Genomic DNA, 22,633 nt, shown 5'->3' with positions numbered 1-22,633 from the left:
CCAAAATCACTCTTGCAACAGGACTGAGTAGGCACTTGAAAAGGAAAGTCCTCTCTCGAGGAACAAAGATGAGTTGCGATAGAAAGGTTTTGCGGAAGATTTGTGGTCTTTTTTCTAGGGCTTATCTTTGATAGGAAGATTTCATGGAAGCCGAATGTCGAAGAGAGAGAAAAAAGGAATCGATTGCCTTGTACTGCTGTAGGGGAGCCATTGGCAAAAGGTGAGGTCTCTTACCGAAAGTGGTCTTCTGACTCTACGACACCATAGTCAAGCCCATTATGGTCTATGGTATCTTTATGTGGATGTCATCAGCTTGTGTGGTGCACTAAGGTCAAATATAACCATGGCACTTAACGCCAAATTACACGTACAGCCCGTGGACATCGCCGGAAGGTGTATGGCTGCGAAAGTTGCCATCAGACTCACGAGAGTCTGGGTTTCTAAAAGAACACGGGTCTGAATACAAGGAAACCCCGTCATTTAACTTCATATCGATTCACTTGGAGCATGGATTCGCCAAACCGAACTTTGGCAGCTCCTTCTCTACCCATATACAGGCGAGGTGGTAAGAAGACGTTAGAGAAGGACAGCGGGCTTCTTCACAGATGGGTGAACTCTGGAGGCTCCTTCTCTAGCCATATAGCGGCGAGAGAGTTGTGGGTGGGAAGAAGTCGTTAGAGAAAAAGGACAGTGTGGACAGGGACAGCGGACTTCTTCAGCGCTGGGCCACCATCGGTACTATCGCAAAGGCTTTTCGGGTCAAGTTCGATCGCTAGTGATCTAGTTATCTCTTTGTATTCAATAATTCTAATTTCTCAGTTTTGCGGCTTTTAATTGGCCTTTGTCCTCTTGGCGTCCACGTAGTAAGGCTGGGAATCCTACCCAACACCATCGGCAGAAGCTATATGGAAGAAGACTTAAAGTCAACCAACCAACCCTATTTTTTAACAAAATTTCACGCCAAAAACTTTTTATTTAATTGAAAAGCTTTCACTTGTAAGCTGTGTAATTCTCATGCTAACCATACATATAATATAAAAAGTAAATTACCGTTAAATGGAAATTTACCGCTTATACACACAATATTTTAGCGGTGAACACAGGAGAAAACTGCTACAAATTCTTGTTGCATGCCACAACGCATTCGGTGGCACCTCAATTTGACCTCCAAAACGAAAATGGCTAAATACCGCCAAAATGTCACAGCTAAGCAACCACCACAACCACAAGAGAGAGGTAAGCCCCAGTCGCAGGGCACACTTCAAAATTACGCTTAACCAATGCCCACATTGCTTGTATGGCCCAGAGGCGCAGAAGGCGAACAACATAACAAAATATGCGAAATCAGCGTGGAGTAAATAACCGGTAACGGTAAAATTTGCATATGCGTCACATGTGTATATTTGGTGCACAAGGAAGTTGAGGGGAGAGGCGAGGCGAGAGGTACATTATTTCATATTTTTTTACAGTGTTGCCACTTCACGCGCCACTTGCTCGGAGGCGCTCATCATTATACGCTGTTGCTGCAACATTTCTGTCGAGTTTTCAACTTGAAATTTTCAGCTCGTGCAAATGTATACGAATAAACCAAATATATGTATGTATGTATGTACAGTAAAATATAAAAAATAATGCGCACTTAGTTTTGTGTTGCAAGGATGCGTGGCTTCAATTCGCATGATGCCAAGCATAAGACGAGGCGTGGGGTGCGTGCGGGTGTACCATGATAATGGAGTGAGCTATTGAGTGCCGCGCGTGCCTCAGTGTACTCGACGTACTCGTGCAGCCATTTCTTTGACGCTAATAACATGCTACAACAACAACAACAATCACAACAATAAGCTAAAAGTTGCTGATGGTTATATTATGGAGGATTTTGACAAAACAAAAATATAAAATGGAATTTTTGTGCGCACGAAAACAACGCAGCGGCTAAAACAGTCATAACCAGAAGAAGAATCCCACAATGAGTGTTAACATAAATAACATTGTCAGCATCACGCATTTAGTTTGTTTATATAGTATGAATGTGTGTATATAGCATGTTGTTGAAACGTAATGAGCCACGTTCCATGTCAAATGACGAAATGCAGAGGATATGACTTACTGTATGTATTTTTATATACTATATGTACATACATATGTACATACTTATAGACTATTAAACTATGTAATCCAATTGGCTGTTGTGACGCTCTTATATTCAATATTTGTGAGATTTATAATAGGGGTTCGTTCTATGGGCTCTTGAAAAGTTCCAAGAAGATCCGACATTTTCGAGCCAAATTTTGTTCAGCGATGAGGACGAAAGCAAAAGAAGAGAGCTGGCATTTCATACAGAAAAACAACGGGTTATTGTGGTTTGTGGGCCGGTAGAATCATCGGTCTATATTTCTTCAAAAATGAGTCCAGTGAGAACTTAACCGTCAATGGCGACCGTTATCGCGCGACGCAACTGACGTTTCCTGGGCCTCCCGTTAGACGACGCTGACGACAACACAAGTGACCCTTACCATCCGAACGGCGATTAGATATTCCGTTAAAACAACAACAACCGTTATCACGCCATGATAGCCGACTATTTAATGGCTGAACTGAAGCTCGTGATCTCAGCGACATTTGGTTTCAACAAGATGACGCCACTTCCCACACATCGCATCAATCAATGGATTTATTGAGGGAACTTTTCGGTGAGCAGATAATTTAACGTTTTGGGCCGGTCGATTGGCCACCAATATGGCGTGCTATCATACCTTTAGACTTTTTTCTGTGGAAATATATAAAGCCTAAAGTCTATGCGGACAATCCCGCTTCGCTTCGGTTTTCTAAGGGAAATTCTGCGAATGCGTTCAAGGACAGTTTTCGTGTCTCAATTGATTCAAACCACTCGAGGGCATCCACTTCTCTTTTTGTCACCAACTCTACGTTGAGGGAAACGATCAATAGTGAGTAACAGAATTTATGGCAAATCTAAGCAGACCAAAATAGTACATCTATGCATAGCATAATAAAGGTTGAAAACACTACTTGCTTTGTTTGTCAATGATTCTGTATCCTGGATATTTTATATACGAAATATGTCTTCCGGGTTCAAATCGGGATATTAAGGCAAGGGACACTAGTTAGTGGAAAATAAACGTCATCCTGAAGTAAAAGCCTAATTGTCCTTATGTTGGCGACAATATTTTCCTTTGGACAGGGGTTGTAGTTGTTGTAACTCCGTAAGGATGGTAAGGATTAGCTAAGTTGTCATCGACATCATCCAACGGAAGATCCAAGAAACGTGTTGTTTCGACCGAGTCTGACCAAAAGGAGAGGATTGTCAGGGGTTATTATGTAATTCTTACTATTGATCTATACATACATACATATGTACATATAGGATAATCAACAGTTGGTTTTGCTTATTGTGAAGTATTATATGAATTTGGTATAATAAAAAGGAATTTTGTTCGTACAAAAGTCTATCGCTAAGTTACTTACCTCATCTTTAACTATTTTGCAAAACCATACAAACATATGTATCTGCTTATATACACATTTTTACATATTTTTGAAATATATCTATTGTAACGACATATCACGATCAGATGGTATTCATGCTTGCAATTGTTGTTGGACAAAATTCGAATGAAAAGAATTCACAAATACCCTCCCCCACACAAAATGTCATTTTGAAGTAACCAATTCGCTAATTTTTTGAAAAAAACGCATATGTAGCACATTTGACAAAATTCGTAACATATAAAACACTTTGCACAAAGTATATTATTTAAAATATTCCTGTAAAAAATTAGCACAAGTTCTGATTGGAAACTCTCAAACACAAAGCACACACACATAAGTACGGAGAAGACTGGTTAAAAATTAGTCTCGTATCATTCTTTCAGATGCAAATTTATTTTACAACTAAATTAAAGATAGTTTACAAACACCTGGACACAATCTTGATAAAAAATTAAAAATGTATTACCGGCTTTTAGAAGAATATGCACAAATTTAATCTCATTCAACCTAACTTCGCTACTATCTCACACAAATTTGATTGACAATTAATTCCATATAAACCCCTCCCCCCAACCCCGCCAATTGGAAACGCAACCGCTAAAAACACCCAATTAACAAAAGCCAAAAACTCAGCGCAGCGACCGCGGCCACAGCAGCATATTTCATACACAAAAGACGACGCGACGTCTGCAGCGACTGCAGTCGCTGGTGTTTTCAATCAATTCTATTTCCATTTTCTACACTTCTCGCGCAATCGGAAACAAACACAAATGCAAAGATAAGAAAAAATTAGTGTTGCGCTCTCGCAGCTACCACGCTCACTCTCTCTCTTTTCATTCATTCGTTCGACGTGTGCTCCACACGCTCACGTAACGTTTTCTTCGTTGCGTAGCACACGTGGCCCCTTCACTGCTGACTCCCCCTTTTTAAACTTTCGTCACATTTTCGTCTTCGCCCCCTAACCGCACTTTGCCCTTTGTGCCATTCGACATTTTATCTTTTAAATAATGTACCTAAAAAGGCGGGGTACTAATAGATGTTATTTTAATTATATACATATGTACAGTAGATTTGATATCTTACAATTTACATACATCTATTTTTCGCAATATGTCATACATGTATGTTAATATGGCGCAGATTTCCATGCTTACCTGCTAATTGCTGCCGCTGCCTTTTCCTCTTAGCCACCGCCGCTTTTATGGGCCGCGCGTATTTCGTACTTCTTCTATTGCGTATTGTTGCTTGTAATAGTCAATACTGTTATTTTTGTTGTTGTTCGATGCTGTTTACGTGTATCCCCAATGTTTTGAACTACAACAATTGTGTTTTGCACTTTTCAATTACTAAATTTTCTCACTTTTCACACACACGCTTATATTACTCACTTCATTTGGCAATTTTGTGGCTTTTACACTTAAATTTTGTTAAAATTTTATTTTTTTTTTCAATTTTTTATGTTCAATTAATGCAATCTCTGCACAAATTTATACAAAAATTCTTTTTGCTGTGAAATTTTCTATTTCAACTTCGGTTGAGAACTTTATTATTGTCAAATTTTTGACGTATTTCAAAGTGAAATTTTAATTAAATATTGCGTAGTGGCAAACTTACTGTTGCGGTAGGTAGTATTTTTTTAACTCTTTAAACGTTGTTGGCTTTTCATCAATTTTAAATTTGGTTAATATACATTTGAGTTGAAAAGAAAATTATATTGTATCGCGCAAATTGCCGTCTACACACGTCCGTTCGTATCGAGCTCCAATTTTAACTTGGAGAATTTTTCTATAAAGTGCAAACTTTGACAAGTGGTTTCGTCGACATTCTCAGTCGGCGCCACCGTCGAAAACCTTATTGCCAATGCACTTGTGCCAGAGAATGTTTGTGTATTCTGCTTGGTCTCCAATTGCTCCGACGTCGGCGCAATCGTCTGTCAACGTCGGCTATTTGGTCGTTCCGATTTGAATTTCCAATGGGTTAGTTCGTTTTTTACTCAAAATGTATACGTTCTCTATTTCTTATCAGACATTTAACACATGTCTCTTTTAACAATCGTTTATTGCTTTCAATGCTCATCATGACATTCGTAAACATGCAGTTAACGTAGTCGCAACGTAAAGTTGGGTTATGTCTTTGCTAGACGTGGACACAGATGTCGCTGCCATGCTCTTAATTTTATAAAATTAGATTGAATTTTAAAATATTTATATTAACTTATTTAAGTATTTAAAACGTAAAAGCTGAAAAATTCTAAATGATATACCACCTGGTAATACATAAGCCAACTCAGTAAAGGTTTTCAGCAAATAGAAAAATATTTTATAATGAATATATAAAAATACATTAAAAATTGAATTATTATTTATAGACATAAATATGTACATATGTGTATGAATAATCAGGTCAAACAACTATATTCAACAAATTTAAGAGAGGAAGGAGCATATTTAGTAATTAAAAGACTATGTACTTCTTAAAAGTCAAGTAATTAAAAGTATATCGATTGTATAATTTCTTTGGAAGAATCTGACATATTTATACATCTTTAAAAATTTTTTTAAATAAAACAAAACTACCAAAATCAAATATTTATAGTTAACCACAAAATGTTATCATACTCATTATTTATTTATGAATTGCCCTGTCACTGAGTATCACTTGTTACGTTATCTCATAACGTTTTTACAAACAACTATGCGTTACGTCATCTTGCCGTTTGTTATGAACGAAAGCTCAAATTTATTTCAATGGAAAAATCGCCGTCGTCGAGAGTTGATGTTAAACGCAGAACGCAAAAATATAGAACACATTTTCGCTTAAAGTGCCAAAGTGAAAAAATATAACAATAAAAAAACTCGCTGAATCAAACGAAGTTAAACGAATCGTGCGAAGGAAGAGAAAATTGCATAAAATATTCATTTATTTTTGTCACTGCAGCGTAAACCAGTTGTGCAAATTTTTTGAGCAGATCTGAAATTGCAACCTTTCCAGAATAATCTGAAGCATCGAAGTTCAACTAATACATAATTAAACTAAAGTTCATTAATTTTAACAGAAAATCTGTTTTTCAATAAATTAAACATAGTGGGGTACGAAAAATTTCTGTGTAGCTAAGCGGTCATCTTAGTGAGGGGTGCATTACATAAGCGTGCGGCAGGAAGAAGTGTTTTTCGACAATCGCTTGTGTAATAATAATTTTCCTTGAATTCAAAGCGGAATCAAACGAAAAAGTTAAGAAATCACAGAACGTGAAGTGGGCGGTACTCCCGTCCCAACGGTGTGAATTCTTTGTGTATTTTTAGCCCCCCCACTTACTCACATGTTACATTATCATACAAGTCGTGAGCATAAGTTATATTTTTGCAATTTCGTAAAGCAGTGCTTCGAATAAGCGCATTGTGTGCGTGTGTGTATTTTACTACGCTTGGCTGCCATCATATTTACGCGCACGAGCTGTAGGCACTGTCATCGTAACCAGTCGTCGGCTGATCCCCGCTAGAAGCGACGCAGTACAATTTCACAATATCAAACCACTAGAAATAAAGTACCTACAGTAGTGGAAACGTTTTCGAAAACGTGTTGCTTTATTTGCCGGTCCTAGTAAAAGCTATTGCTACTATATAATTTGTATTCACACATTTTTTTTATTGTTTGTGTACGACAACGAAGTGCTATAAAACCGGCAATCGCCGGCAATTTTGCTTTCTTTATTCAATTGTGTATTGAAATTTGAATTTATTATACATTTGCGTAGTGCGGAAAAAGTTCTCGCGTGATTATGTCCCAGAATCAACGTGACACTATAATACATTTAGTTGCTGGCGGGTAAGTGTTTTATCAATTTGCGTATTTCACATAATTGGCTTATACAAATTTCACGTGCTCATACATGTATTCATACATACATATATAGTATAGGTTCTAATGGAAAATTATCAATTCATATATACTAGATATGATTTATAATTGCACAAGTGTATTTTTATTATATGTCTGCCCCTTTTGGTGTCCTATTGACAACTTCTTATCAAAAAGAACATATTGCAGATGATTTGCAATTTTCAGATAAGAATAATAAAATTATAATCAATCAACGATTAATGATGCAACAGCGTAAGCTAGCTTGCATTCATAATTATTTTTTATTAAACTATTACTTAACATTTCTTTATAACTACTTTGTAGTGTTACGCTTTAGCTGTGTTTCTCCCCGCCATAACTAATCTACACGACAATATTTGATAGCTTAATGTTTCACGCCCACTCATACTACTAATGATAGTTCAATATGGAATCTAGCGGGTGTTGCGCTAAATTTATTTCGAGCTTATGCGGCTATGTAAATAAAGTCAACAATTGTGGAAAAATATTTTTTCAGTTATAATTTCGAGGAGGTATACAAATGAAAAGCAACATTGCTTAGCCTTGAAACAATAATTTATGTGTGTCATTAGGCGTATGGAATACGTGCCCTCAGTTACGTCGCGTTGACGTAAAAATCTCAACAGTGACCTGTCACAATATTCTCAAGCGAACGTGCTATTTAGAGAAAGAAAATTTTATGCTAAAAATTGTGAGTAAAAATAAGACATTTAATAAAATTTATTGCAAAAATAAATGAACACGCCCGCTCCACGTGCTGCCTAGGTTTTTAGGGATAAGCAGGCTATGTTTTTTTACAAATAGCAATTGCAAAAATAGCTTGATAATAGAAACCAAAAAGATAAGGAAATTTTTTCTAAAAAAACTAATATGAAAGCATGTATATTGACGTCAAGAAAATCCGAGAATGTGTGCTGTTGGCAGGGGAGTGAAAATGACGCACTCTAAGAAAATTGTCATAGATGCATGTACTTTTGTATCTACATACATACATAAGTATGTAAAAAGTTAGCAAAGTGATATGCTTAAAACTTTATACATACTTTTATACTTAACAATATTTGGCTCCTTGCGCAATTTTTTCCCATTATTCTCCTGATAAAGTGGCAAATTTGCTTCCTATCAATTTATTATAACCTATTTTTTTAAGATAACTGCAATAAAATTGTTTGTATGGGGTACCTAAACATGCCGTCTGTAAGCGGTCTGTGCTAAGAGCTCTTGTAGATAAGTTAGTTGGCTTTTAACGCGTTATAAATAGCATAGCACATTGTACTCACTGATTTGATAAGATTTGATAACAAAATAAAAATACTTAAAATTTTTGCACTAAATACTAACTTAAGTGCATTTATGTTAAAAAAGTATGTGGAAAATTCCGAAAGTAATAGAAATGTGAAAAAGAAATAAAAAAGCAATTAAATATACGTAAAAAACATAGTTGTATCAACAAGTTTTGCAGTTCTGTTTTGTTATATTATTTATCTTGTCTACTTTTTTTTAGTTCAGTTTAACGACTTGATTTGGTTGCTCGAAAAATTAAAAAAAAAATATATTTTTTTGCTTTTTGTTTTGTTCACCATCTTTCACACTTTACTGCTGCACACGTCTTCGCAACAAATTGTAACTGGTTGTTTTGTTTTGTTTTGGATATACATACATACATACATGTGTATATTGTTGTTAATTTTCCACTTTATTTTCGGTATTTTTTGTTGATAGACAAAAAATTGTTTTCAATTTTGCTGTATACTATATAGTATATATGTATATAACTACATACATATTAGATATTTGTTCGTTTGTATCTATATTATACATTGTAAGTATTAATATGTGTATGTACAATTGTATAGTATAATGTATTTATAATTTACCCGCTGGCGCTACTGTGCTATTTTTAGTCACAAAAATAAAAAAACAATAGTACAAATGTTTACAATTTTGTTGTTCTGTGAATGGCGCATAATTTATTTATAAATTTATATAAATACAATATATAATACATGAAAATACGTGGAAATGTGCATCCGTAGTAAGGGATATAAATGAGTAATACTTAATTTTATATGAAGACTTTCTTTATACATACTATATGACTGTCTAAATTATGTTTGAGGCTTTTTAACTTAAGTACATTCTAAGCAGAGAATAACATTTTGTTGATTTTTGTCAGTCATTAACTGCTTATGTACTTATGTACATACATACATACATATGTATGTATGCTTGCATGTTAATGTATCAGTTTATTCGTAACTGCGCAGTTCAATCGCTTACCTGGTTTATACCTGCTGCACAGACTGGCACAGGAGGCTTATAACAAGTGTATGGATTAAGCGTAACTGGCAGATGGCTGTTAACCAGACATTGAGAAATATTATATTTCGTGAAAAGTGATTGGAAAAAACCTTCTAATTTGCTCACAAATATTTAAATTCTGCATTCGAGATTTTTTTATTCATATAAATATTATTTCGTCAAAATATATAAAATTACATTTGAACTTTGGCATCAATATATAATAATGCACAAAACAAGCCAATTTGGAAATTTTTTTTATGGTTCAATAACTTCTTATTTTGTTTGTTTTGAAATTCGCTTGACCTTACTTAACTAGAATGTTCTAGTACATCACAATTCTTATCGTCTGCATTAGAAAGAAATTGAAAAAATATCATTAGTCGATGACCTTCGGTAAAATAACAATTCGTGGATTTATTCGCACAGAGAAAACAATAAATTTCACAAGAAATAGTGAATAACAAATGCATAATATATACTCTTAATTTGTATTTAAATTTATATATGTATGTATATGTGTCTATATAAATATATATGTATGTGTATAGATAAATATACTTATCATTACGAAAAAACTTGATAATAAAAAAATTTGACATTTGGCTAGTCGAAAAAGCCTTTTGCGTATTTTGTCAATATTGTATAAATATGATATGTAAGTCAGTACATAACTTTAATATAAATATGTATAATTTTAGCCTTAAACAGTGTAACTAACCAACTTTTATTTTCCTTATGTCGTTCAACATTTTTAACACTCTAGAATATTTCCGTTTTAACGGATAACTTTTAAAACAGCCGTGCTTGTTAAGCTAAGTCCTTGAAATTCGTGCGTAAATATCTGAATAAATTTGCACATACTCCTATGTACATACATACATACATATATCGGGGGAAAAGAGCCGAGTAATCTGAGAGGCGTAAGCCACTAACCTTCATTCTCCTCTTTACGTGCGCGCTCCATGCAAGCAAAGAAGCTTATCTACGGGCATGTTTGCCCGATTTGCACAAGTAGCATACAGCGCACGAGCCTCCTGCCAATTTGCCAATGTGTACTTTTTTTTAAATAATCGTAAATGACAGTCATGCAAATGTGTTAGTAGATTCAAGAATATATTTAAATATGCATATTGAATGCCCAATAGGAATGCAAATATGTAAATTAAAAATAAAATTAATGAAAAAAGTATACTTTAGAAAATTTGGCAACAAAAAGGCTTCAAAATATTGTTATTATTTTTTATTTGAAACTCGTTGTATATTTTTTTATTGAGATATGATATATTTTTAAGTCTATACTCGCAATCTAGCCCATCAGTTTTTGAGATATCGATTTGAAATTTTTCACACATACTCCGCCAGAAAAAAAGGAGGGGTACTTTATTGTTGTTGCTGTAGCGGCGAATTTTGCCGAGATGTCAGTACTTGAATGGATAAAAAACTCGGTTCCATTCCGGTTACGTAGACCCGACTACCCCGGAAACAGGGGGTCATTTGTCAAAATCGCCATTTTTGGACCACTAGAGCAAGTTTTTGTATAGAAACCTTTTATTTGTCAAGCTTTCTTTGTGAAATTTCGGTTCGTTATAGCATATTATATAGCTGCCATACAAACTGACCGTTCAAAAGCAAGATAAAGATATTTTATGCTATAAGAAATGCATATAATATGAAAGTTTTCTACTACGAAAAGACCCTTCTAGGCCACTTCATTATCTATTTCCCGCTGGCACACTGTGATAAATATATTTTTATTTACGTACTATAAAAATATATCTATATACATACATACATATATATTTGTACATATGTCTTCCCCCGAGTGTTGTGGTGTTTAGAGAATGTGACTATTTGGATCTGTTCAACCGAGTCGAAGGGTAAACATAAGTGACATTGTCATGAATAATTCATATATCTAATGTGTGAAAGTCACGTTATAAAAATATTATCACTTCATATATGTATGCAGTTATTGCGCTGCAAATAATTTTTATTATTTTGTTTAACTAGTAACTATTATAAATATAATTATGCAATTGGGAAATTACTTTTAATAGGCCAATTTGATGCAGAGATTTTTATGGCAGTGTAAACATACATAACTACTATATTAGGTGATTATTTAATATTTTTAGAGTAATTAAAATAATTAATAAATGTTTTTAGGTAATAATTTTTTTTTTCAATTATAAAATTTATTTAAAATGATTTTAATTTTTATTTGAGTTTATCTAACTAAAAATTGCAGTAAAAATAGTAATACTATAATTATATATTTATTTACATTCAAATATAGTGCTCACATTAAGGGGTTACACGGGTTTCCTCGGGTAAAAAACATAATTTTTTTCAACAATTTTTCCCCTCATATAAAAAATTAAATATTTTATTAGACTTTTTTTTGCTACAAACCTATACTATTCACAAAAGAAATTTAAAATTTTTAGTTAAAAAAAAATTTTAACTCGACCATTTACAGGATCATCTAAAGTGAAAAACACGTGTTTTAGTTAAAACCTTAACTTAGAAATTGGATGAAGGAAAAAAAGTGAAAATTGGTTTTTTTGGCAAACATTTTTACAAAAAAATTAAAATTTCAGTGAAAATTTCGCGACTTTTTCCAAATAGTTGTATTCGAAAAAAATCCTTCTTCCAAGTCTATAAGAATTGTATCTCAAAGAACAGTATGAAAATTCATGAAGATCGATTGAGTAGTTCTCGAGAAATCTTGCCAAACGATTTCAAAAATACAGTTTCGCGAAAAACGCGTTTAAAGACGCCTAGCCTCGAACGCACAAGTTCTCAAGGCTGTATCTCTGAAACTATTACTTGGATCAACTTGAAAATTTAGGACGCTATTCTAGAGGTGTTGAAGAATTATATAAGACAATAAAAAATCGTTTTTTTTTTTTCAAAACCGTAAACACATACTCTTTAAAAATAAGTCTACTTCTACTAAAATAAAAAATAAATCTCGTCTACTTTTTTTAAAAAATAATTTTTCCAAAAATTTGGAAATTTCAAAACCACAAATAACATATTCGTAACATATAGTATTGGTAATTCGAAAATATAAAATTCAAAATCCATCAAACTGAAACTTCAACATTTCAAATCCATAACCTCAAGTATACGAAAAAATACTTAAAACGGTTCAAAGCATATAACGAATTTAAAGCTTAAGCCAAAATAATTTTTCAACCTAAAGTCGACGCATCAATTTAAAAACGGTCAATATTCCTGTGCCGTAATTTAAATCTGAAATCCGTACACTTGTTCATACATAAATAATAATTGTTTACTGACAAAATAGATGCACACAAAAATATTCATCACATTTGGAAAACATCATTGAAACATTTTCTCGTTTAAAAACTGTGTTTTCTTCTAAACAAATGTCCACAAATGAGCAGCATTTATCTTTCTTTTATTTATATTTTAATGGCCATTGGCAAATGTGCAAGAATTTCATGATTGAACGAAAGATGAGGCGACACAAACCATTCAAAACAAGAACAGCTCCCAAAAATAATTACATTGTACATTTTGAAATACACTGTGCGACAAAATTGTGTGACCAAATGGTGTGATTTGACAGATAAATGTGATACATGTCAACAGACTGTTCCTTTTACAGTCGGTTTTACATAAAAACTTATTTATAACCATCAAAGAACTGAAAAGATGCAAAGAATCTTTTTGAAAAAAAAAGTAATTTTTTCGAATATTTTTTCAAGTATGCTAATTAGATATTTGCGAGTTTTTTGGCGAAAGGAAATTTTTAAATCCACTTGGGGCTGTCAGTTCCCTTCTTTGTTCTTACTTATTCCATTATCTATGTATTTTGCCACCCTGCTTTTAACTGTTTTAATAAAGGTGATAGTTTTCATATTATCTTCTTTTTTCTGTTAATAAATCGCGAAAAAAATAATTTCCCTTTCTCAAAATACGCAATAATAACAACTCAATCGACAAATCTGTACACAGACGGTTTTGAAGTTTACTTAAAAAAATAAAATAAAATAAAAAGTCATATCGCTCCGTCTGCACTTAATAAAAAAGTAATCATTAATTTTAAAATAGCCTTTGGCAAACATGTTTTGTTATTTTTTTTTTATTTGCGGACAATAAGCGAGCGTGGATACCTGACCATGCGTTATTTGGTCAAAATATACATATGATTACATTAGGGTGAGACAAAAATTAAAATGTCGAATTTATGAATTAAAATGAGCCTATGTAAAGAGAAAAAATATCCCTAGAAGGGAATTTTTTTTATTAGCATTCATTTTAAATATCCCTGCAAGAGAAATTTTTTTAGCATGATTTTTAAATGAGTCTGTGGATATTCACAGAAAAATATGCCTGCATAAGCATTCATTTTGAATATCCCTGCAAAGGAAATTTTTTATTAGCCCACTTTTCAAAGGTGTCTGAACATTCAAAGAAAAAATATCCCTGCAAGGAAATTTTTTTTATTAGCATACTTTTAAAAGGTATTGGTGAGCATTCAATATCTCCCCTTAAAATAACATGCAAAAAATCAGTTTTCTTTAAAAATACCATACTATGAAAGCGTTTCCCAAAAAAACATTTTAGAAAGCGGTTTCTGGTAGTGTATAAAATTTTCTAAAAAACATACTTTCGTAAATTTAAAAGCTTTGAATAGTTTTGAAAGTTTTTTGCTCACCCTAATGTACATGTAAAGGGTGATTTTTTTGAGGTTAGGATTTTCATGCATTAGTATTTGACAGATCACGTGGGATTTCAGACATGGTGTCAAAGAGAAAGATGCTCAGTATGCTTTGACATTTCATCATGAATAGACTTACTAACGAGCAACGCTTGCAAATCATTGAATTTTATTACCAAAATCAGTGTTCGGTTCTTTTCTTTTTTATCGACAAATTTTGTTCAGCGATGAGGCTCATTTCTGGTTGAATGGCTACGTAAATAAGCAAAATTGCCGCATGTGGTTTCAACAAGATGGCGCTACATGCCACACAGCTCGCGATTCTATGGCCATTTTGAGGGAAAACTTCGGACAACAATTCATCTCAAGAAATGGACCCGTAAGTACATATGTATATACTATATTCGCACAATTTTGGTTGGCTGGTAGCTTGTCCGATTAGTGTTTACTGGCGCAGCTGTTGTTGTGTGGTGTCATTGCACTGCCGCGCCTCGTGTTGCAATTACGGCGCCGGTTCGGGGGTGTGATTTATCATTGTCAATTGCATTTTTGCTTTTATTTGTTTACCGGTGAGACACCTTGATATTTATTATTCGCAGTAAATGCTCATGTAATTTACACGATTTTAATTAGTTACAGTTTTTGTTTGCGATTCTAAATTTCAAAGTTTGTTTTTAGAAATAAAATAAGTATAATTAAAATAAATAATGTAGTAGGATCATAGATCAGTCTCAATTTGGGTGATGGGTCGCTTTATATCAAATTCTGTAATTCAGAAACTAAATAATGGACTTAAGTTGATCTACTTGTAGAACCACGCCTACTTTTCATACTAGATTAGAAGAATATAATATTCATTTATTATATGATATGTTTAGAGCAAAGATCGAAATAAGTGGCAACTAAGTTAAAAAAAAAAATACTCAAATCGTTATATAACCTTTCCTATCTTCATATTCCGACTACAATCGTGTTTGTCCTTTATTTTTCTTGTCTTACGAAGGTTATCTTTTATATTTCGGGAGCAAAAACAAATATTAATAATCGAAAAAAATCGATTTTATTGGTTTTCAAAATATTCTCCATTAAGGTTTACATACTTTTGAACCTATTGTCCAAGTATTTTTGCCACTCTGCTCGCGGTATTTTTAAAACATGCCTTCTAATCGCATAAACCACCTCTTCAGGTGTAGAAAAACGTTCACCTCTTTGTTTATTTTTTACATGTCGTAATAAAAAGAAGTCATACGACGATTTTATATTCATACCTGCCACGATGTCATGGACTTTCTTCGAAACACCGCATTTAATTTTTTTTAATATTTTTTGAGCAATCGACAAAATGTGTGGGATCCAATGTGAATAATTTTTTGGTGTATTGTAATATAACTAATAAGCTCCATCAAGAAGAGCTTATTTGTCAAAAATTTAATTCAGTTCATTGATGCACTGTTGCTGAGTTAATCCACGTCGAAAGTTGTAAAAAGTAATCGCATCGCAAAATTGTCGCGATTTAATGCAAATTTTTGGCCGAGATGAATATTTTAAGTTACTATAAAAAATTAATCGCACAAAAAATATTCGCGATTTAATCCCACTTTTTTACCCAGACGAATATTTTAAGTTACTGTAAAAAAATAATTGCCCCAAAAAATTTTTACCCAGATTAATATTTTAAGTTACTGTAAAAATAATAACACAAAAAATCTTCGCGATTTAGTTCCAATTTTAACCCAGATGAATATTTTAAGTTACTGTAAAAAATAATCGCACAAAAATTTTTCGCGATTTAATACCAGTTTTTGACCGAGCTGAATATTTTAAGTTACTGTAAACAACACATGGGGAGATGGGGTCATGAAGTTCACGCAAGTGAAGAAAGTTCTCTGATCGCCATTCACTTGGGAGTGGCCAGAAACGATTCTTTTACATATGGCTCAAGCAGCTCACGACTTCCGGTCTTTGGCCAAGTATCCTCTGGGTAGCCTAAGAACATCCGTTTTAAGGCGAGCTAAAGTGAGAAGGCGAAACATCCCCTACATAGGGTTGTGCGCTAGATTTGGGTCCCGCCACGTAAAAAATAACACCCATTGAAAATTTCCGCGATTTAATACCAGTTTTTGACCGAGCTGAATATTTTAAGTTACTGTAAACAGCACAAATAGCGCTCGTATGTCAAAAAGTTCTGAGTATTCTGGAATTGACTACATTTTCCTTTAGATCACGCATACTTTTTATGCCAAAACAATAAACGAGTTAACTGCTGAAACCTTTTAAGAGTGTCGAATCGAACAAACAATTAGCATTAATAGATTGGCAGCGTTATTTTAGCCTTACTTTTATTATAACTAATTTTTACTTATTTTTTAATTTTATTTAAATTTTGTTTACATAATGTTTGTTTTCCAAATGCTCTTCACTTCTAACGCTTCATTTATTGTGAAATGCTTTCTCATACTAATTTACACACGCATTCGTAGATGTTTATGCTCGCGGCCACTTTTCGGGGTCACACACTTTTTCTAGCACAATGACTTTGTTCAATGTAATTATCAGCACACGCTTATATATGTACAAGTGCAAGTATTTACGTGATTCATTCACGTTCTTTGTGCATTTAATCATGCCTACAAATACATACATATATACATAGATAAGTAGCCGAAACACGTGTGTGTAAATTTATTTAAAATTTGATTTAATCACTTCACGCTCAAGTGTCAATGCACACAAATTGTTTTCGTATACTCGAACATATATTATATGTACATATGTATTGCGGTGTCTGTCGAAAATCTTTCAACGTTCTGTCCATTCCTTTGTGCAGGAATATGTTAAACATGCGATTGTTAAGTAATTTATATCGCTGAGAATTCTCGAGCGTTTCCCCTATGTAAATGTGATTTATTTTGGCTGAAAGGCATATAATATTTTACTTTATTCAATATATATATTTTTTATAAAATGATCTATATGTAATTATAAAAGTTTTATTTCTGGATTTTCTTTGGTCAAAGCTTAAATTCAGTATAATATTGGGTAGTCGAAAAAATCTTTTCGTATTTCTAATCAAACTTCAACATATTTTTTATATTGTATTTTTGAAACCAATGCCTTCAATATTTTTCTAAGCCTTAATTATTTTTCTAATTTCTGTAATTTTGTTATTTTTTCGTTAATTTTATATTTTTCCTTGAACACTTACAACCTAGCAATTCTTATTGCCTAGTCGCTTTTGCTGTAACTTGTCTCTAAACACTTGAAACGTGTCTAGCTTTTTACATTTTTGTAAAGCTCATTGAAAATATCTTACCTTGAAGTATAAACAAAAAACAAATTATCATATGCAATGGGCATTTTTTCGTATTTCTCGTGTAGTGTCGTAAATAATAACCCTTTTTAAATATTATTAGCACAAATTTCTTAGTAAATATTTACTTAAAACATTTTTAACAATTTTAAAACTAATTTAAAGGGTTTTATGGAAATTTATTTCCCTAAAAATACTAAAAAATACCCTTCAACAAAGTACATTAAGTTTGCTAGGAAGTTTGGAACACCCAGAAGACATCGCCAGAGACCCTGTAGAATATATGTATGTATGTACATTTAAATAATCACCGTGACGAGTTAAGTGGATTTAGCCATGTCTGTCTGTCTGTATATAAGCCTCAGTTCTGCGATTACTTCTTTATTCTTGCTAAATTTCTTTCCAACGAGTATTCTCTTGCGGTCTGAGAACGGGAAATAGTTACAGGGGAATAGATCTGGAGAATGCGGAAGCAAATTCGAAGCCCAATCCATGAACTTTTAACATCGTATTCATTGATTTGTGACACGGTATGATGTTTGATGAAACAGCACTTTCTTCTTCTTCAAATGGGGCCGTTTTTTTGCGTTTTCGTTCTTCCAACGCTTCGATAACACAATGTAATAATCGCTGTTAATGGTTTTCCTCCTTAAAAATAGTCGATGATTATTATACCATGGAACCCAAAATACTGATTTTTTTCATGACAATACCTTGACAGCCAGTCTTTTGCAACTTTACACGCTTTGGATACGGTTCATCAAGTGCAGTCCGTTGGGATGGCAGTCGAGTGACAGTCGTTTGAGAAATTATGGAGCCATATTTCATCCATTGTCTTCTAACGACGCAAAAATTCAGTTTTATTACGATAGAACAGTTTCAAACACTCTTCAGAATCACCAATTAGTTGTTCTTTTTGAAGGATTATTAGATCCCGCGGCATTCACTTTGCACAGAGCTTTCGTGTTCCTAAATATTCATGCACAATATTTCCAACACGTTTCTTTGATATCTTCAGAGTTTCATCTATCCCGAACAACTTCAATTTATGGGCATCCGAAATTAATGTAGCACTTTTTTGATGTTTTTATCGGGCTCTTTAGGGCGTCCACTGATTTCATCATCCTTAGTGCTCATTTCGCATCGTTCAAAATTAACAAATCACTTTTCAAGGATTGGTTTCCTTGTTGCAGAGCCCAAATACTGTTAATCAACCCAAAGCTTGGCTTCAACAGTATTGCTCGCCCCCATTTGAATGCTTAGTTCAAAATTAATATACTGCATCATCTATTTTTTCTATGTATAAAACCGCCTATGTTGTAAGAAAATAATAGCGAAGCGAAAAAGTAATTTTTTTTCCACTATTTTTACAGACAAAGTATGCACCAATTTTTCCAGTAATCAACGTAATTAACATTTATTATTAACGCAACCCACAATAGACACTTTCACTATTGAAACCAATGTCTATAAACGGTCCGTCTACATGGCCAAGTCAAGAAAAGCGCAATGCTAACCGCTCTGTCTGTTTGTATGGCTAAATGTCCGCAATTAGGCGGCAAATAAGCGTAGAAAAGTTAAACACTGTTTATTTGTGTAGCAGAAATTTTACGCGTTCTTGGTCACAACACGCGATTTGCCACTTTTTTGCCATGTTTTTCCTTCACCGATTTGCTTCCCACTTCCAAAGGGCAATCACCAGGCAAATATACACACCTACTTAGGTTTTTTGTTCGATTTTCGTACATTTTTTGTTTTGTTTGGTTTATTTACATCCTTAGCAGTCATTGACAGCAAAACGTGCCGTTCATTGATTTTTTTCTTCCAGTCCACAGAGCTGCATTGATTGTTTGCATAAAGAATTTGCATTTCAGGATGACTCTGACATTGGTTAGAATCTTGCGGTAGAGTGCAATACTTCACTAATGAGTTTCTATTACTTAAGTGCACATACATAAGTAAATATAATTATATATAATTGCTTTTAATATTTAAGTAACTTATTGCGTATTTGTAGGTAGTATTTTTTGTGGAAAATATTTTAGCGTAAATTTTCTTATTTAGGGGGTTAGGGGTAGTCAGAGGCACGAAAAAATAAGAATTTTAATTTTTTTTGTTTTTTGTTATTAAATCGTGTTATTTCACAAAAGTAGTAGTATGGCATTATTATGGAATGTGTTGACTTCAAGTCACGAAAATATAAAAAATTAAATATTTTATTAAAATTTTTTATTGTTACAAACAAACACTATTAACAAAAAATTCTGAAAATTTTAGAAAAAAAAAATAATATTTTAAACTTAGCCATTGCGACGTCATTTACGGTAACCACACGGAAAAAGGCGCGCCCACTTTGACAGGATAACTCCTTAAAGCATCATCTAAAGTGAAAATAATACGTCTTTTAGTTACAACTTTAACTTATAACTTGGACGAAGGAAAAAAACTGAAAATAGTATTTTTGGTAGACTTTTTTTTACAAAAAAATTTAAATTTCAGTAAAAATTTCGCGACATTTTTTTTCAAATAGTTGTAATCGAAATCGAAAAGTCCTTCATCCAAGTCTTTAAGAATTGAACTTCAAAGACCTGTGTAAAACTTCATGAAGATCGGTTGAGTAGTTCTCGAGAAATCTTGCCAACCGACTTCAAAAACACTGTTTCGAGAAAAACGCGCTGAAAGACTAGCCTAGCTAGCCTCGAGCGCACAAGTTCTCAAGGCTGTATCTCCGAAACTGTTACTCGGATCAACATGAAAATTTAGGGCAATATACTAGAGGTGTTGTAGAATTTAATAAGACAATAAAAAATTTTATTTTTTTGAAACCCGTAAACCAATGTAATCCCATAAAGCAAGCCGTATGAAAGTAAGAATATCGATCATACACCCTGTGCTGCCTGTTATGTTTACGTTTTAAGTATAGACCAACAAAACTTTCCACAAATCCATTAAAGTGCATTTGTTAATTTCCGTTATTAGGTTCTACTTAATACCGGTTGAAATTTCTTTTTCTGTATTTACCTTACTTTTCTTATTATCAGTTTGTAAACAAATTAATTTAATTGATTGGCGACATTTGCCAGCTTTTAATTAATCTGCTTGGCAGTACTGACAGCTGTTGTTAGTACGGGTGTGGATAAGTAATTAAGTTAGTTGACAAACTAAAGGACTTCCGGACCGTTCCGGTTTAGCAAAATTGTAACTGTTTTGCAACATGATGTAAAGCTAAATATTCACGAGCTTAAGTAGAAAGTCTTTTAGTTTAAGATTCCACTTATTGTTTTAATTAAAAAAGCACGAATTCCTAGAATATCGTTCGTTGAGACCCTATTGAAAGCTGTGATTTCGAAGATTAACCCAGTAATTTTTTTCTATATATACAAATATATGTATCTCTAATAAATCCTGTAAAATGTAAATTCGATTATTTTTTTTCTTACTCGCAAAATAAATTGTCAAAATTTGGTCTTCTTTGAGGGCTTTATGGTTACCTTTCTTCTTGTTTTGAAGAGTGTTCAGTGCTATCACCTTTTACGCATTCTACGTAAGATTTCTTGAACGATTATAACCTCAGTCGTAGAAATTAGCACTTTAACCTTCACGAATAAATCGCCACAAACCATATATTCACATACATACATATATTTATATACTATACACCTTGTTTTCCAGTCTCTACCAGATTTAGTCATTATCTGGCCACACTTATTGTGATGAAAAAGTGTACTTCTACTTTTGATTTTTGTTTTGATAACAAAAGCACTTTATATGCATGAACTAATTTTTAAAATATTTTTCACTCAATGCCGTTGCTTAAAGTTGATGGTCAAAGTTGCCATAACAAACACTTAACATTTGAGTTAGAACAAAAAGTGAATAATTATGATTAGACACCGTTCAACGTTCTTCTATTTCTCTCTAACGAATACAATTGTAATCGCACATCAGCAATTGTCCGCTGACGTTAAACGCTTTTCATGCGCCACCTGCATGGTTGCTCCTGATAGGCGTCCATTGTGGTCTTTCACAACATCATGGGTCAATAAACAAAGTCGCAAAAAACGGTTTCTATGAAATGCCAAAAAAGTGTTTGTCATTTTGACGCAAAAGTTAAAAATTCTAGACTGAGCTGGTTTGCATTTTGAGAATGCGAGATGCAGAACTAATTTGTCTAATTGTTTTGCAAGAAAATTTGGTTTTTGTTGTGTTTTTTATTAAGAAAAAAGTATTGAATGTGTCTTTATTTAATCCTAACTAAAAAGTCCTTTCATTCATTTTTTTTTTTTGTATAAAAATATGGTTTTATAATTCACCATAATCTTCATCTATGCCAGGATGTTCAATAAGTTTTGTCGTTTGATAAGAAAAACACAATTTTATGATTCAAAATACCAAAGTAATATAATTTCGTTATCGATTCGTTAGTGTCAAGTTGAGAGGCCTTAAAAATATACTTTTCTTTCCATCTTGATCTTTCATCATTACTGTGAAAACCTTTTCCAGCGAGCCACTTTTTGAGTCTGAAATATTTTGTTTTATTACCGTGTGTTCTTTTGTCGTTCGTTTAAGAGAGAATAGAACCGATGTAAATTATCATCAATAAATTGAATTTTTCTATTTTCAATTACGTTTTGACGCAAATTTACATATACTACAATATAATATATACAGTCATTAATAATTTATTATATACACAATTGCAACCCGTAAACAATAAATCTGCAAATTACCATATACTTTTATTATTGAGCCCCTTTGAATGTTAGCAATTTCACAATTCAATTTATAACGGGTTAAGCAAGTAGAGGTACATATAGAGCATACATTATTAGTTGATATTCGACCGAACATACCACATCTAACACACAGTGAAGAAAATATAACAGCCGTAGCTGAGAGTATACACGAAGATTGTGGAGAGTCCATTCGGCGCTGTT

At 33.1% G+C, this 22,633-nt stretch overlaps 2 protein-coding genes across 5 annotated transcripts in view; one reads left to right on the top strand and one right to left on the bottom strand.

The window, feature by feature from the left end:
• The window catches only part of LOC105227806 (probable serine/threonine-protein kinase DDB_G0282963), a 97,545-nt gene extending 92,120 nt beyond the window's left edge, over window positions 1-5,425 (bottom strand). The window contains exon 1 of one of the 3 annotated variants that reach the window (XM_049446770.1): window positions 4,662-5,425. The gene's annotated coding sequence lies outside the window, so the exon portion shown is untranslated. The remainder of the gene's footprint in view (window positions 1-4,661) is intronic. The other 2 variants (XM_049446768.1, XM_049446773.1) reach the window with 2 other exon arrangements.
• Window positions 5,426-6,244: 819 nt separating this feature from the next.
• Window positions 6,245-22,633, top strand: part of LOC105227805 (mitochondrial carrier protein Rim2) — a 33,183-nt gene continuing 16,794 nt past the window's right edge. For both annotated transcript variants that reach the window (XM_011207323.4, XM_011207319.4), the window contains exon 1: window positions 6,245-7,332. In XM_011207323.4, coding sequence (XP_011205625.1) covers window positions 7,286-7,332 — 47 coding nt within the window. In that variant the 5' untranslated portion in view covers window positions 6,245-7,285. The remainder of the gene's footprint in view (window positions 7,333-22,633) is intronic.

Source organism: Bactrocera dorsalis, chromosome 1, assembly GCF_023373825.1.
Source record: "Bactrocera dorsalis isolate Fly_Bdor chromosome 1, ASM2337382v1, whole genome shotgun sequence".
Lineage (NCBI taxonomy): Eukaryota > Metazoa > Arthropoda > Insecta > Diptera > Tephritidae > Bactrocera > Bactrocera dorsalis.
This window is presented reverse-complemented; position numbering and strand designations above follow the sequence as displayed.